The sequence below is a fragment of the Dermacentor variabilis genome, chromosome 9, assembly GCF_050947875.1.
Source record: "Dermacentor variabilis isolate Ectoservices chromosome 9, ASM5094787v1, whole genome shotgun sequence".
Lineage (NCBI taxonomy): Eukaryota > Metazoa > Arthropoda > Arachnida > Ixodida > Ixodidae > Dermacentor > Dermacentor variabilis.
In genome coordinates this window covers 61,465,131-61,482,342 of record NC_134576.1, presented here as the reverse complement: position 1 = coordinate 61,482,342, position 17,212 = coordinate 61,465,131, and the positions used below count along the sequence as shown (strand labels likewise).

Here is a 17,212-nt window from a genome sequence, read left to right as displayed (position 1 = left end):
TGGTTCTCAATACTACACACGTGCTGGTGGGAGAGTTGGTTATAGATTAATAAAATGAAGGCGCCAAATAAAAGAATGGACGAAGGAAGGCGACACGGGGCCACCACGTAGGTGCACGTAGGCGGACAACCACTTGCGCCGACGTGGTTGTCCCATGCCGCCTTCCTTCGTCCGTTGGTTTATTTGGCGCATTAATTGTAATCAGGTTTAAATATTGCAAAAGTTCGCTGCATACAAAATTTTGCGTGGTACGAGAGAAACATTACCCCTTTAATGTTATATTGTTTCCCTACAGTATACAGCGCTGTCCAGAGCTGGATTCTACAAGTTCCCAAAACAGCAATACGTGCAATAGTTCATTCATCAGGGCGCAACATCGCTAACGTTATAAAAATTGAGGATGCCTTAATCATAGAAAAATCGCACATGAAGTTAAGTATAAATTCTGTGACCTGTGACCAGGATAACGAAACGTTTTACGACAAATTTCTTTTTACCGCGCTACTATTACAGCGTCCCACATATGAGCAGGTATTGCAAGCATCGAGGCGCTCATATAACAGCGGGGTTCATAAGAATATGCGTCGACATGTTTTGGCAGCGAACATCATGTTTGTAGATGCAGCCGGTCTCTGACAAACAGTCTTTACGACACAAAAGTTTTGCGGTTTCGGCTCCTCATTTTTCCTTCATGAGCTCCGCCCTCCTGCTGCTAGACAATGCGCCGGCACTGAACATACCGCTGTTGGATTCCTTCTATAGTGACATAGCCTGTGATTGCCAATATTTAGCGCGAACACATCAGCAGGACCCAATTACGAAACTTCGGCTATACCATTTGAAAGCATGCCTTCCAGAGCCAACCTGCTGAGGCAGTGTCAGTCTTGTTCTCACACTGAAGTCTTTAATCTTATCTGGATAACATTATCGAGCAACACCATACTCTCTTTACAGCAGCGTTCACTTGTACCTAAAGTGAATGTTCACTGCCCGCAGCGCTCTGCTTCTTCTGCGTCTGGTCTGCAGCTGGTGCCCACTATGTACATTGGACGTGCCCTGGTACTGCAGAGACGGTCCACGAAAGCGCACTTAGGGGTTGGAAGTTGAGGGGCGACCAACCTGAAGACTGTGAACAATGGCTCAGGAATGAATGCGCAGCATAAGTCGACTGCAGTTGCTGTGCATAAAGCATACCTTCATGGATGCAATTTAATTCTTTATGCAAGGTGAGCAACCCAGGTGAATAACAAAGTACAAAGTTAGCTGCGTATCAATTTTCTGCCATTTTCTGACGCTAGCTGTATCAAGGTCGTGAGCATATTTTACGTGCACCTGGAATAATGTAGTGCGGACTTGGAAGCTTTTTTTCCCCAAAAATAAAATGTCTGCACTCGTGCCTGTCGCAAAAAAATTACGAAGTCAATCCTAAGCGGACTTTCCTTTTTTCTGTTTAAGCAGATAAGCGGCAAATCTATCCTGTAAACAAGTTTGACAGAACTTTTTTTTTCTTTTTTTGCACGGAGCAGCCTTCTAGGGACATGTGGCCTAAGCATGCATCGGCATCTCAAAGCGGACGCTAGCCGGTGATAGTCGGTTCATTATTTTTACCCACCCCAATGACATGTTTATTAGGGCTTAAAAACCTTGTGTAGAAAAGTATAAACTGTGCCATTATGCCGCACTTGAGATCATGAAGGACAATGCCCAGAGCGCCAATTCATGAAATAGACAAGATCAACACAACACCCCAGGTGTAATATTATATTGCAATCACGCGGCAAAAACAATTCATAATGATTGGATTTTTTTAATGTCTTCTTCCTTTATTTTGACGTAAGAGAAACATTTCAGTAAGTAAATTGACAGTCCATGTTTTACGTTACAGTATTCACGCATACAAGAATTGACATATCGTCGCTTTGGCCCTCCGAGGACATCCTGTTTAGCTCGGATCCGGTTTTCAGCCCATGTAGAATACCTGCGGCCACGAACACTAACCCTCGTGCCCGAGGACCCTACAGAATATTAGCATATCAGTGTTTCCCTACTTTGTTACTGGCTGATATTTCTTTATTTCGTCCGACGAATGATTAGGGTAATTACAGCACTACCAGGAGTGTTTAGTTTATCGTTGACAAGCATACATTGCTTCGCCGGGACGTCTCAATTGTTATAATGCTAATAATAATTTTATTGCGCAAGTTAACATAGCTACCACATAAAGCACTGATATTTATAACGTTCAGACCGTGCAACCAAGTACGTCACCTTTTGCCGAAAGAATACGTCTGGCACACACACTGATGACGATGATCTTTCCAAGCCCCTAATCGTAGTCCTCAAAATTACGCATTGAAGTTACCCCAGCCTTGTAGTTTCTCCACAAGACGGTGGTGTAAAGAAAAGTGCCCTCCAGTTTTTCGCTGATCACAATTGCAGATCGCGCGTGCACCTGGCGACACTCCTCTTAAAATTTCTAAGCACCTTCAGCTCAAATCATGAGCAAGCCAAGTGCGACCAGAACAAGGACTCCCAGTGCTTTCGTAGCGGGTGCGCTATTGTGAGGCGCTTTTGTAGCCGCTGGCGTTTGTGCAGTCGCCGTAAAGGCTTCCACTGTTGTCGCAGACGACGTTGACGTCTGCTCCTGGGGGGTCGTGTTCGCAGTCCTGGCCTCAGTGCTGGCCTCGGTATACTTGGTCGTCGAAGGTGCCTCGGTGGATTTCGCCGTGGTGACTGGAGGCGTGGTCGGCTCGGGCTCCGCGTCCCCGTCGAACCAGTTGAGGTTGCTGGTGGCAGACAACACCGACTTGACTATGCCGAGATTCTCGGCATCCTTAGCGTTGTCACACTTTTCCACTGACTTGTTTACGCACGCGCTGAATCGCTCGACCAGCCTGTTCGAAACCAGGGGACAAACGTAAGCGTTATAGATAAGCTAGGTCGTACAATACCGTCAAACACGAGTATGCAAAGACGAAACAAAGCAGACAACGAGAAAGGGCATTGAAATAACAACAGACACTGTATTATGATGCATTGAGTAAACGACCGAGGTGGCTTAGCGGCTGTGACGTTGCGCCACTACGCGCGCTTTCGCGGCCGCGTTGAGGTGCGACCAAAATGCAAAAAAGCTCGTCTACCGTGCTTTCGCTGCATGTTAAATACCGTGGATGGAAGAAGCAGACCTGTCAAAAGCTGTGCCAATATGTGAGCAAGAGTCTCTTTTTTTTCGCTCACAGAAAGCATACGCGAAACGCAACAAACAGATGGTGACAATCAATGAACGTTGATTGTTGCCGTCTGTTTAGTTACTTTCTCTTTCTGCATTTACCATAGAATGTCGGGATATAGCATCAGTTGCTAGTCATCTTTCCTGGGCTTTCTCGCTCTCTGATTTGTCTTCGCCTACTCACGGTCTACGAAATACTCTCAATGTGACACCGACTTTCCCCAATATGATGAAATATGACGATGCACTTCGACACATCCTACATAACCCAGAGTGAACAAGCACGAGCGCAATACGGCAGTCCACCACTACCTCTTAAGCATGCCCCCCCCCCCACCCCCAAGAAAAAATGTTCCCTATTTATTCCCTACAGCATAGATGTCTTAAATGTGCAGTGGCCCTCCTCGCGCAGAAGTTGCAGATTGGTATAGAGGACCTATGCTACATGATCCAAGTATGGAATGGTTCGTTATATATTCCCGTCTTCATGATGGAGGTGGTTAAATTCTGCAGAGTGTTCGAAAGGAACCAAGGCTCGTATTGTAAAATAGGTCCAATTCTACATTTCTTCGTAAGAGTCAATTTCAGCGAATCCTGACATCTGACACATTGTTAGCGAATGCGGTGGACCACTGTCAAAGACCTTACGAAAGAAAAGCTCCATCGATTCGGTCCAATTTTGCTTTACATGGATGCAATGCAGCGCTGCAGCTGTGTATAAATTCGACTGGGTGGAACAAATTACTGAAACAAAAGTTTTTGTTTGCATTGCGGACCCGTTGCTTGCGCCCGCATTGTTCAGTCTGTTAAAGTGCTCTTGACCTCAACCATGGCCTTCGACATTCCGCGCGCTGACAGCTTTTGCCGCAGTCGTCCCATTCTGAGCGCTGGCAAGCCAAGAAATGTAATGCGGTGCACGAGCCCGGCTGTCCCTAGATGGCGTCGTTAGCCCAAGACTGCGGCGCGAGTATTCGCAATGAGATGAGGCTTGCGCTTACTGCGGTAAAAATCCGGAGACCGCCCAGCGCGTCCGAACGGAATGAGGAGGGATTGACGCAGCGAAACCCGTAGATAACGTAGGCTTCGAGCGCATGGATTTAATTTGAACGGCAGCATCAACCCGTCAGCAGTCGACATAAGCAAGAGACGTTTAGAGTATTGGTATGTAAAAAGCAGGGAAAACAGTGATACGATCCGTTACTTTACACAATAGGTAGACGAGGTACAATATGTACAATGCAGATAGAGAAGCTCTGAGGGAAAAGAACATTAAGGATATCTGTACTAAAATTCTACAATTAGCTACATTTATAGCATAACTGATTAAACCACCGCCGAATTTCAATAGGGATGTCAGATGATCATTATCATCATCCGGCGCACTAGAAAGCGGTCGTAGATCGACCGCGCGATACCTTAACGTGCCCATAGTCTCCCTCTTCACCTGTTGCCGAATATTTTCACAGGACATATCCCAGGCATTTCTTCAGCTCTGCCTCGAACATTTTGACGTCTGGACCATCTCGCTCTCTAGTGGCCCTTTATTTAAAGGCGAAAGCCTTGTATGGCTACTGCAATGGCTCATACCCGAAAAAAGTGGCGTCTAGTCCAGCTATCCAAAAAGTATTCTCATTAGTAATGGCTCATACCCACGTAAGCAAGCAAAGACTAATTGACCGAATATAAATGAAGAAACGAAAGAAAGAAAGAAAGAAAGAAAGAAAGAAAGAAAGAAAGAAAGAAAGAAAGACGCAAAGAAGAAACAAAATAATAAAGAAAGAAAGAAACGGAAAGAAGAAAGTAAGAACCTTGATGTAGTGCATTAGGCGCTCGCAAGTGTCCTTGAGGAGGCCAACCTACAGCGCCATACGTTAACTTCACACTAGCGCTCGTTATGTGTTGCAAGAAGTCCTGAGACCAATGATAGTATAACTTAATGCATTACCATGTTTGCAGCAGGCCTTCGCCTGCACGTTTTACGGGAGTGTAACATGCTGCCGAACTTCTTTTCCGGTACGTTTCAACATTTTTACCCATTGATTTCGTGGCACTTATGTATAAGGATGATTTGTTTTTCTAAGTAAACCATGTTAGGGGTCAAACACCCTTTATTGACTCCGAACTTGTGACTTATCGTAGATGGCAGAGTTTATAAGGTTGATGCCGTCTCTTTCCTTCTTTCTTTTGCACTCATCATTGCAGTTATTAAGCAATTGATGTATAAGGCAATTGCCGCGTTGTGCGCCCACTCTCTAGTGTGATGATCTTCGTGTGATACCAGTATCTTATCGTGTGCACCGTTTTCATTTCTTAGTTTTCATTTCGATTGCGTGTTGTTGTTGCGTTTTCATTTCAATGCACGTTTTCAATTATGCATTGAACATGCAGGCTATATTTTGTGCGAATAAAGATTTTTTGTTACGTTGACCTCGTACAGTAACGCTTCTTTCATGTTGATGTAGCTTTTGTTTTTCTCTTAACCAATGCCTTCCTCAAGTCCTGTAAGATAATATAATAAGTATTAACAATTTTTTTAAAATTACTATAGTAAACATCGTGCGCAGATATGCGGATGAGATAAGACGCAGATGAGACACACGGATGTAGATATTCGGTGTAAATAACATTTAAATCATACCGTTCATGTTTATGGTAATGACTGCTCGAGCCGCAACTACAATGCACTAATAGACTAGAAGAATAATTATCGAATTTGTAATTTCACGCTTCGTGCACAATCTCTCGCTCCATTCAGTCTTAAAGCTTCGGCACGCAGCAGGAGACGGTGCTCAAGCGTAGGCCCGCCCCACTGTGAGCAGCAAAACACACGGATGTTCCTTAATCCGCCGTGAAACCTTTCGTACAGCTTTCTGCGCCTGAGCTCAAACATTCATTGTGCATTTTCAGTTCCAGTGATACTTGACCCCGCATATTGGCCTTTGAACTGGCGCACAATGGTCGCTAACAATGTCAACACTAGAAACGTATTTCAATAGGTCAATGGAAGGGGATAACTGGTGGCTATGTATACCTTCTTCTCTGACGACTGTGGTATAAAGTTTGTAAACAGGGATAAGGTGCCTCAGAAAGGCTGGCCAACGTTTCGATAGGAGGACCTATCTTCGTCAAAGGTGGCCTCGTCATCCTCGGCATGTTAGTTTTAAATGGTTAGTGCAGTGACGCCACTTTAAAACCAGCCGCGAGCGACAACACCCGCACGTGACGTCATTGCACTAACCGCTTAAAACTAAAATGCCGAGGACGACGAGGCCGCCTTTGACGAAGAGTGGTCCTCCTATCGAAATGTTGGCCAGCCTTTCTGAGGCACCTTATCCCTGTTTACAAACTTTACACCACAGTGTGCTATTCCATCTGTCAGCGCCTTTCTTGATTTTGGACTTCTTCTCTGACGACAAACTTTGCAGGGATATAACCCCTTCTACATGCCCACGTAAATGTAGTGGCAGTATGCGTATGCAAAAAAAAAAGAAGACAGATTTGAGAATAAATAGTCGCCGACATGCGCTTCGCCCCTTCTACACCTTCAGTCATCATTTCCTAGTCGATTAGGGATCATAGAGCAGCGCAAAATTCTTTTTTCTCGCTTTATTCAAGCCGCAGCAACAGTAGCAGACCACTTGAAAACCTCCTCAACACCTGAGAAGCCCTCGCCTGTGAGCGCCACGGAGCGCAGAAGATGCCGGCCACACCAACCACTAAAATTTCACTCTCTCCGTGCTATAAACCTGCCAGCACGCGCCAATCATGGAGCCCCTGCGTCAACTAAGAAGCGTACTTGGCCGGATGTGCTAGTGAAGCGCGGGTTTGGCCAACTCCCTAGCATTCGCCAAATACGCGGTGGCACGTAGCCGCACATAAAATAATAATTCGCAAACAAACTCTTACGTCGTGCTGCCCGATGATGCGCGCTTTAAATAATTTTGTGCACTAGTGCACGTTTTAGGCACGTGCGGATGTTCGTGTACAAAACCTAGTGAGCGTCTTGATCAACACGTAGAGTAGTCGTTAAACCAGGAGTGCAGCAGTTATCAATAGCGATTTGGCGTCATGACCTCGGATTAAATGTCCCATCGCGCGAGCACTACGTGCATGTAGCATGTCCGTACCGTGTGTAATAATAGGTCATGGACATGTGTGGCAAAAAACTTTGAATAGTGAAATTTAGGTGCACGAGCAGAAACGCTGCCTAGCAAAGAAATTAACTCGAGCCCTTGTCTTCAGCTCCCTTTACCACTCACAATGCAGCTTCCGAACGTTAAACCGCGCGAGGAAGAAACTGTAGAATCGTACGAATTTATTTTTACCACTAATATTACTAAATAACCAGTCAATGAAATCATCAACAAACAGCTAGACTTTTCGCGATGATCCAGTTCTTTGTTGCTCGTTTGTTCATAGGATGAGAGCCAAGTGCGCTGTTTTCCGCAAAATTCGTGTGCAATTCGACTCAGAGAATTTACTGCTGTGAGAAACCCCAAAGCCAGTGCTAGTATAACGTCCAAGTGTTTCAAATAATATTTTCTTCCTGTTGGCGCCGTTCCCGCAAAGCGAAAGTTCCTGAAAATTGCTAAGTTCTGCCTCTGATGTTTTTTTTTTAACGTAATGCGTTTCATCTTTCACCAGAAAACAAAAACTACAGTGACGTTTCACTTCGTGAGCACGGGCTACGCGCAAGCGTATCGGTGCCATTCCTATATCACTGCAATAGCAATTATATGGGCACTCTAGGCGCATTTCTGCCATCGTAGCCACCTCGCTGTTCTGTATAACGTCCAAGGGCGATAACATCGTTCCCGCGCCCCGTATGCTGTATGTGCGAGTGAAAGTGTGTGACGGTGAGCTGCCGATCGCGCGCTCAACCTCATGCGCATGCGCAAGAGGAAAGTGGGGGAGCCAGCGCGCTGTCTTTCGTCGCATGCATGGTGTCGGTGGGAGTGGTAAAAGGGGGTCGGCGGCGTCGCACTCCGCCAGCAACTTCGGGTTGCACGGCCGCGCGCGCATTATATTCAAAGCTAGGCGCGCTAGGCGCGCCGACGGCGCCGACGACTCATAGATGCATGGGCGCTGTGTTCTCGGCGCTGAGTTAGCGTTGACGCGATGAACAGCACGAAGGTCAATTCGCGCGTTGCTGTAGCAACGCAGTATCCTATTTGCGCGGTCAGTGCGGCTTCCTTAGTATTTTAGAACGGTAATTTACTAATGAATACCAAATTTAAAGTATATTTAGGTTCTCCTTTGATTGGCTAGTTCTCTTTCTGTACTCTCACTTCGGTAATACGACTTCTTGCACTGGCTGCGTGGCTGAAAGGAACGAACGGATGCATACGCAAATAAGGGCAGACAAGACGAGCGCCTGTATGCATGTGTGTTGGCGCCTGATCACAGGTCGCGATCTTTCGCCAACTAGCCCTCAAAATGAACACCTCCCTGCACTGACTTCTTCCCCCTATACAACGAAGCATAGCATGCTAGAGGAGAAGAAAGTGGGTTAACCGAGATGCCCGATTTTTATTAGTCATATCATGAGAAGCCAACAAACACTGACCCCAAGAACAACAGAGGGGAGATTACTTGTGCTTAATAAATGAAATAAATTGGTTGAGCATCGCACGCGAAATGCGAAGTTTGTGGGAGCGTTCCCAACCTGCGGCGTTTTTCTTTGGTCCATTTTCATTATCATTAATTCATCATTCCTTTATTTCATTTATTAGGCACAAGTAAATTCCCCTATGCTGTTATTGGTGTCAGTGTTTGTTGGCTTCTTATTACATAGCATCCTAAGCATTTTGACACCATTATGGGTAACAAAAAGAGTGTTCATTCGGTCCCACGGCTAACAGCCGCTCTTTTGAAGGGGTAAGGTCGAATTGTTCTTGGAGACAAACTAAGTTTTTTTCCTGGCAACCTTTTGTGGGAACCAAATAATACGATAGCTGCAACGGACAACACAAAAACTGCGCGTAATGAACTGTAATAACTATCCCGGTCTAACTGTCGCTTCATGCATTGACGCGCACATAAGGAAGTTCAAAATAATGAAGATTTCAACTACGCTTTCTCCCACAAGTGTAATTCGAGCTCACTGTGGTCTACAATAATGTTTGCGCATCCTCAATGCTAATGGTGTTAACAGTGGAACAAAAGTCGGTACACGTACGTCTGTCAGAATATTTAAAGTGTAGACCAGTGCCAGCGACCACACACTATAAAAGCAGTTGAACTCCTTTCCAACGTATTTTTTTTTCTCACAGCGACAATCGTTGTCTAACTTCTGTGCGTGCGTTTTATTTCCTTAACGCTCCGCGTGCCATACTTGTAGATCACGGGAACGTAAAGCGCAATATCAACGTGAGATAGAATTCTTGACTAGAGACAAAGAAGCGCCGAGGTTTCTAGAAAAGGAAGGAAGCAGTGCAGGGGACGATCGTTGTTGTAGGACAAAGATACGATCCAAGAGGTGTAAACACTTTTAGGGTGGTTCTGTGAGGTCAATATACTCACGCAAAGCTTTGTTTTCTGAAGTCGCGCAGACGCTGAGCCGCACGGGGTCTCTTGATCGCACACTTTCTCAAGACAGAGAAGTCAACACAGTGGTGGAGGAACACGGGAGCTGGTGAAGGGGGAGTAAAAAACATTATATATAGTGATTCTGTAGACAAATGCGGCGAGTTAGCTGTGTGTTCAACTGCAATGTTTACAAAAGTCGCCTGAATCACTAATACGTATTCGTTTAATTTGGTTTCTCTATTCGGACTCTACGCTTTCCTCACACGCACTAGCCAAGTTTCTGTGTTGGTTGCTAAGCAAATTGCTAATTCATTCAATGCGAGAAAAATGATTAAGTCACCACATTTCATTGTTTTATTGTTACAATTAAATGTACTCTCTATATTTAGGAATAAAGCCAGGTCGTCTTAATTTATGTTCGTGTCGAAGTGTGTTCGGAATTTGTTGCCCTAGACAATTGAAAGTAATGGTCACAGAGTCATTCAGTATATAGTTCAGTGCTTGCCCATCACGCATTCACATGTATAGAAAGCAACTTGCAAACACGAGTTTTCGCTTCAAGGAATTGAACACATGAAATCAATAAAGCCTTGAGCTCTGGCCCAACTGTGTTTTTCCTACCTAAGTGCACGTGAACCAGAAAGTCTCGTATTCACCGGCCAAGGAACCTATTAAATAGCTGCATTGAAAAAAAGTTACGATCAAGTTTAGCCAATGCTTTTTTTGGGGAAATTTTGGTATTTTGCAACTTTTCCCCTAAAATTACAAAATATTTTACGAGACCAGCAACATTCATTCCGGAGGCTCAACGTCAAAGCAGATATCGCAGTTCTGCGGGCTACACTTTGTGAGTCGTTTACATCGGGCAAAAGTAACTTGATAAGTCTCAAATACGGTTTACATGAAACTTTCGCCTAACGCTTTAAAACATTCTCGGGGCTTTACGTGCCACAATTACGGTAAATTACGAGGCATGCCGTATACGGGGGGGGGGTGCAGGGGGGGGGGGTGCCCCACAGTGATTTTTGCAAACTTCGGAGAATAAATCTAAGCACACGAGCGTACTTGCGTTTCACCACTACCTAAAAGCAACCAGCCTCCAGTGGGAATCAAACCTCTAACGTCGCGCTTACCAACGCAACGCCATAGCCGCTAAGCCACCTTGACATGTGGGCTTTAGATGGACAACGAACGGTCTATTTCTGCTCGATAGCGAGGCATGCTCCAATCCTATGTAATGCGTATGTCAGATTCGCCCATTTGAAGTGCCGCTCACAGCTGTTGTCTCTAGAATTTCGGGATGTATTCTGTTCTAGTTTTTTTTTCTTATTTTTCACCGTGGCGTATGTGTAGCGTTTTCTTTTTGCTTTTGAGACTTCTATTGTGTTGACGAGAACCTTCCTTAAAAAGTCTTAAATGCGATGGCTCGCTACAACCGGTGTAATTAAAACATGTTCTAACCTTGTCGCTTGTATCTTTGCAAGCATACTACCCACACTCCTCACTTTGACGTCCGTGTGTAGACGGAAGAAACTATGATTCGATCCTGCATGCGTCGCGTGCTTACAAGGTGCGGTTGTCGCACCACGCACGTTGCAATCGGGCCTAAATTTAGCCTTGCGCGTGATGTTGAGGGTCGTCGTTTGCCCTACGTTTGTCCGTCGTCGTAGGAACGGTCATGTTTGAGAGAGCTCACTATGCCATACTAGGCAAAATTAGTAAGAGTGAAGCTGATGTTTATCAGTAGCTGCAAGGCATACAAATGCGCAATATCTTGAAATAATTTAACGCTGCCCTGCTATGGGCATTCTTTTGCTATGCGCCAGCATGCGAAGTTCGTTCATATTTTGTAACTTTCACAAAACATTAACTCATGCAATGGCGCCTTTTGGTCACACATGTCTTTACACAAGCGATATTGCCAGTGAAATAGTGTAAATACAAAAGCAGGAGCTCACAAGATATATGTAACGAACTCGTATATGGACAGTTCACGTCGGTAGGCACTATTTAAAGATTTAAAGGAAATCACACAAACGAAAACAACGAATAGCTACATGTCCGCCTATACCTTTTTTGTTTTGTTTTTTGCGCTTCCATACAACAAAGGAAAGCTTTACATTGAAGCACAGGTGCATGTACTCGCCATAGCGGAGATGCTATTGGTTGTCTTACAAATCTTTGTTGACATGTATCAGCATACGAATTCTCACAATTTTTGTGTTGATTATTGGCCCGTCCGACCAGTCTGCTTTATCTGTCGCAGTCATATTTTACTGATTTATGCCACGCAATGAGATTTATGGAACATCAACCAGGCCACACTGCCACCCATCCTTTGTACGTGACATAGATTAGTAAACGTCCTGTCAAAATCGAAATGCCGATTTCCCAATTAAGAAGAACTGTCAACACTGCGTTCATTTCGGATCACATTACCGCCGTTTGCATGCACGCAATGTGCGTGAAATGCGATACAACATCCATTGCCGCATTCAAGTAAGCGCGTTTACTGAAAAAGCAAAAAGCTGTCGTTCACTCAAGGCAGGCTGACGGTGAATACATTATATATGCTCGTTTTTGCTTAACTGTTTACCAAATTGAAAGCATATATCATATTCATAGATGAACATTATTAGAAATTTTGTATGTCTATGAGCATAGGCTCATACAAGGTTGGCATCGTTCAATTATTTTGTTAACGATCCCATTTGCTACCTGTTAGAAAAAGGCGTGCTTAGGGAGAAAACTAAGTTTTACCGCATTTTCGTAACCCTTGTTTGGCATTCGAAAATTGTGGATTACCCAAAATACCAAGTTTTAACCAAAAACAAAGAACCCTTGCTCAGACGTCAATCAGAGCGCAACGCTTGTTTCTTTTTTTTTCTACGATGCGATCAACCAAACTGTCTGGAAAATATGGCTATGCGAACAAACTGCCGATTCATTTCGAATGGATCGTTCAGATTTTCAGCAAGCGAAGCTTTATAACCTACAAAGCTAGGACAGAAACTTGCTAACACTGCCAATACAGGCATATGGACATCGTTTGAAATTAATAGTGACAGCAACTGTTATTTTACTCAAAAGCAATTTGAAAAACTTTCAACATTCTGTTAGTATTAGACTGGTCGTCAAAAATCTGTCATTCCTGCACCCATAATTGATGTTATTTCAAGTGCAGGCATATCAAGTTGAAGCAACACCGGAAGAAACATCTTACATGCCAATGACAGACACACAAAAGCCCAGAGCGGCACGCAGTATATTGGTTCAGGTGGGAAAATAAAGGTGAACTTCAAGGGATGCAAATACAAAGACGCACACGACAATGGTCTCTGAGCACACAATACATGTGCGACAATACTCACAGTCGGAAACATCGAGCTTGGTGATCATGGAGTGAACAAAGTCGTAGCCTTGTTCGTGACGACGAAACTGTTGCTTTTCACTTTCCAAACAGCCCGAGTAGAAGAATTTGCACGGAGGGTGGCGCCGGAACTCCTCGGGCCTGTAAATAAATGTTTTTATAAGTGTGTTGTATGAGTGTGTTGTAGTAGTGCTAACAGCTGTTGTCAAACGTTCTGGTTAATGCAGGTACACTGCAGATTCTGCACATATGCATACACGAAACGACTTGTCTGCACTCGCCAGTTCTTCGCACTTCCACTTTATTTCTAGAAGCGCCCATTGGGATCTATTGCGTAAGACCTGAAAACACAAGAAATTGAAGAACACGCTGCTTACAATGTTATTCACAAAGTACTGTTCTGTCCTCCATGGAAGGAGATGAATTATCAGTATCAGTGACGTGGTAGGGCAAGCATTGCCAGCGCGCTGTTGTGAAAAAAAGTCCAGTTTCCTCCGAAAGGCGAATCATTGATTGCGATAGCAAATTAGTAGACAGCTATACGAAGTGAGGATGGTAGTTTTTGCGGTCACGTAAGCTTGAAAACATTCGCTTACTAAGTGAACAAATTGCTGGCTATACCGTAATTGCGAGTAAATGTAAGCATGAAATGACAGCCGTCAAATCAGGTTGGGTGGCGGTGATATTAGCCATAGTTTTAAAATGAGCTTAGTGCATATTGGCAACGGCACACTCCACCAAACCACGCCGTATTGTCCACTGTTGCATATGGACGATGTCCAGCTAGAAGAAAACCGACTGAAGGTGGCGCGACAGCCAGCGACAGACGCTAGGGAGACTGAGCTCACTGTCCAACTAGAAAAAAAGAAAAGCGCTAACAGGAGGCGCCAAGCAACGTGGCGCCATCTCTCGATGCGAGATTCAAGGTTTATTTTAGGCGGACGACATTGTGGTGCTGGCTAACAAGCAAAGTAATTTGCAACCTCTGGCTGATATATGTGGACAGGAAGGCAATAGTTTAGGTTTCGAATTTAGTGTTCGAAAATGTGGTGTTGTCGTATTCAATGAAAACAGTGAACAGACAGTGGCAATACAGGGACAGGAAATACCTCGGGTAAGAAAATATAAATACCTTGGTATAAGAATAAATGAAGGAAATAGATATATGGAAACACAGGAAAAAACCATAACAGTAAAGGAGAAAAGAAATGCAGCCATAATGAAACACAGAGCTCTACGGGGATACAATAGGTACGAGGTGCTCCGGGATTTGGAAAGGTGTAATGGTTCCAGGGCTTACTTTTGGAAATGCGGTTGTTTCCTTTAAATCAGGGGTACAATGAGGACCTGATGGCAACCATAGGTCAGTGGGATACCTCGCATTGGGCGCTCACGGGAAGACATCAAATGAAGCTGTGCAGGGTGATATTGGCTGGACTAGTTTTGAAGTGAGGGAAGTGCACTGTGAAACTGATTGGCAAGAACGACTGAGAAAAATGGAAGAAAGTAAATGGGCTGGGAGAGCGTTGACACATCTGTACAGGAAAAAAATTGATTCACAGTGGAGTAAAAGAACTAGGAAGCTTACCAGCAAGTATGCGGCCTGTAGGGTGGGCAAAACAGCAACAATGAACGTCAAGCGGAAAGTCACACAGGCTGAAATAATCTCATGGTTGGCGGCAACGGAAAAGAAACCTGCCATAATCCACTACCTGAAGAGCAAAAAACGAAAATCAGAAAAAAAAACAATTTATGATTGCTTAAAGGGAACTCATTACCCTTGGAAGCGAGATCAGGATGACTTAGAACACGCACCTATAAAGTGAAACATAAGATGGAAGAAGAAGCGTGTGCTTGATGCAGTGAAGCTAGGGAAACGATGGATTATGTTTAATATTAGACTGTAAGGACATCTGCCTAGCGGTCGGTTTCGCCACCACTGACGTCCTTAAAGCCCTTGGGTTCAGCGAGAGCAGGGGAAGAATATGCATGTCCGCCTTACAGATTAGTATTACGCGATTGGAAGACTGGTGGAAGAAAAGTAGGGAAACGACAAAAAACGGAGACGTACAAAAGCAAAGTTCGCAATAGGGAGTCAAACAAATTCATTGTGGGAGTGCATAGTCCTTTTTTTTTCTTTCTTTTCTTTTTGAACCTAGGTAGGAAATTAGGCAGCATAATAGCAAGAGCTTGGTGGCGCAACCCATCGCTTGGTTCCAAAGGGTATGCTCATAACATCCATCCATCCATCCATCCATCCATCCATCCATCCATCCATGTCGGAATGACAAATAAAACTTCAGCATACTAGTAGTTGCAGCTTAGGAAGAACACGGAAACAATTTTTTGTGACTTGTTTGGGCCGTAACTACCTCATGTAATGCGGTCTTATACAAAGGGTTAGGGGTTAGACATGACATAAGAACTTTATTGGAGTCCTAAGAACTGAGATCTAGGGGAGCCGAAGGCTCCCCCAGATCAAGTTGGTGGCTCCGCCCCCGATGGGACCAGGAGACAAAGTCACGCCGCAATGTCGTGAGCCCTCTATACAGCCTGGAGTTGAAAGTGAAGATTGCTGCTCTTCAGAGATTCCTCCTATTGCTCTGTCGTGATTGGTGGAGAGGCGTCAAGAGCTGGGCAAAGCCAGAGCATGTGATCAAAAGGGCATTAGTCGTGACCACATTTAGGGCACGACTGTGAGTGGTGAGTGTCTATCCGGTTAAGGTACTGAGGATCGGGATAAGGAGCGGTTTGCAGAATTCTGAGTGTGTTAGCCAGGGATCGCATTTTTTTAAGTTTTGACTGGTTAGCCGGATGACCTCGTTTTTTTCGTGACTTGCCGGGACGTTCACGTTTGAATGCTCGGATAACGGCACTGGCTTATAACTCAAGGTTACTTGATGGTCGCCGACAACGGGAGCCAAAAGCATGCCATGCTTAATAACGAGCATCGTGTCAGCGCACACAAGCAAACATGAACAAATCACACCAGATCAGCGGAGACCCTCGCTGTGAAAACGATGGTGTAAGCAAGCGCAGCAGCAGCAGCGAACGTAATGACCTTCGTGCTGTTTATCACTTCAGCGCAAGAGCGGCGAGAACACAGCGCACACAAAGGTATGAGCCGTGTGCACATCGCTTTGAAAATACGGCGCGCGTGACTGCGCCAAGCCGTGCAAAATACGGACTTGTTGGCGCAGTCGAAGCCACCTCCCTTCCTCCCGCGCTGTCTATATGTATGGCGCGCGATATTCACCCCCGATGGTCATTTCCCCTTGCGCCCAGTGGCGAAACGCGCAGTCACTGCCGGAGCACAACGCCGCCCCTCCTCCCTCCCTCCCATCCTCCAACGGCCTTTCGAGCGACGGAAGACGGCGCGTATGCTCTCCGCTCACTTCCTTCTTGCGCGCCAGATTGAGCCGCGATCGTTGGCTTTCCTCGTCTGCTTTCATTTGAACAGACGGCATACGACGCGCGACGACGGTCTCGTTGCCCTTGGACTTTATACGGAACATCACGGTGATGGCGGAAAGGCGCCTGCAGTGTCCATACGACTGCTATCGCAATAATGGTTTGGCAACGAGGCGACAGTATACGCTATTTAGGCGAGAAAGGTTTTTCTTATGGCCTATGCACAGCGACTTGTGTGAGGGCAGTATAGAATAAGGCACGTGGCGAAGTGAACCGGTGTAGAACTTCTGAAATAATCATCAGCTCGCAATATGGTGGCGATAGAATAGGGTGTCCAAACCCTACTCTGCTTTGAACAAGGGCAGGCTGATATTATATGAATGTGGTGAGTGAATGAACCTACATTGTATAGTGGTTCTGTATAAGTCGTAATGCGTAGATGAGGTTCTCATGGTGAAGATGAATGAGGCAGATTGGTGACATAAGGTGAGGCATCCATCTTGTCTGACGAATGATTGTCTCGTGAGCTGTATTTGTGTGTCTTGTGCTTGGGGAGATTTCTTTCTGTAATTGTTGTTTCTTCATTGTTTTTCTCGCAGGTATCTTTCGGGGAAATTTTGATTTAGCCGTGTCAAAGGAGGGTGTCAAAGGAGGGCTTCCTTTCTGCTTTTTTT

At 45.0% G+C, this 17,212-nt stretch overlaps 1 protein-coding gene across 1 annotated transcript in view; it reads right to left on the bottom strand.

Annotated features, from left to right (window-relative positions):
- Window positions 1–1,747: 1,747 nt before the first annotated feature.
- Window positions 1,748–17,212, bottom strand: part of LOC142558023 (uncharacterized) — a 29,673-nt gene continuing 14,208 nt past the window's right edge. The window contains exons 3-5 of the mRNA XM_075670190.1: window positions 13,129–13,268; window positions 9,752–9,860; window positions 1,748–2,894 (exon numbers count right to left, since the gene is read on the bottom strand). Of these exons, the coding sequence (XP_075526305.1) occupies window positions 2,492–2,894; window positions 9,752–9,860; window positions 13,129–13,268 (652 nt within the window). The 3' untranslated portion in view covers window positions 1,748–2,491. The remainder of the gene's footprint in view (window positions 2,895–9,751; window positions 9,861–13,128; window positions 13,269–17,212) is intronic.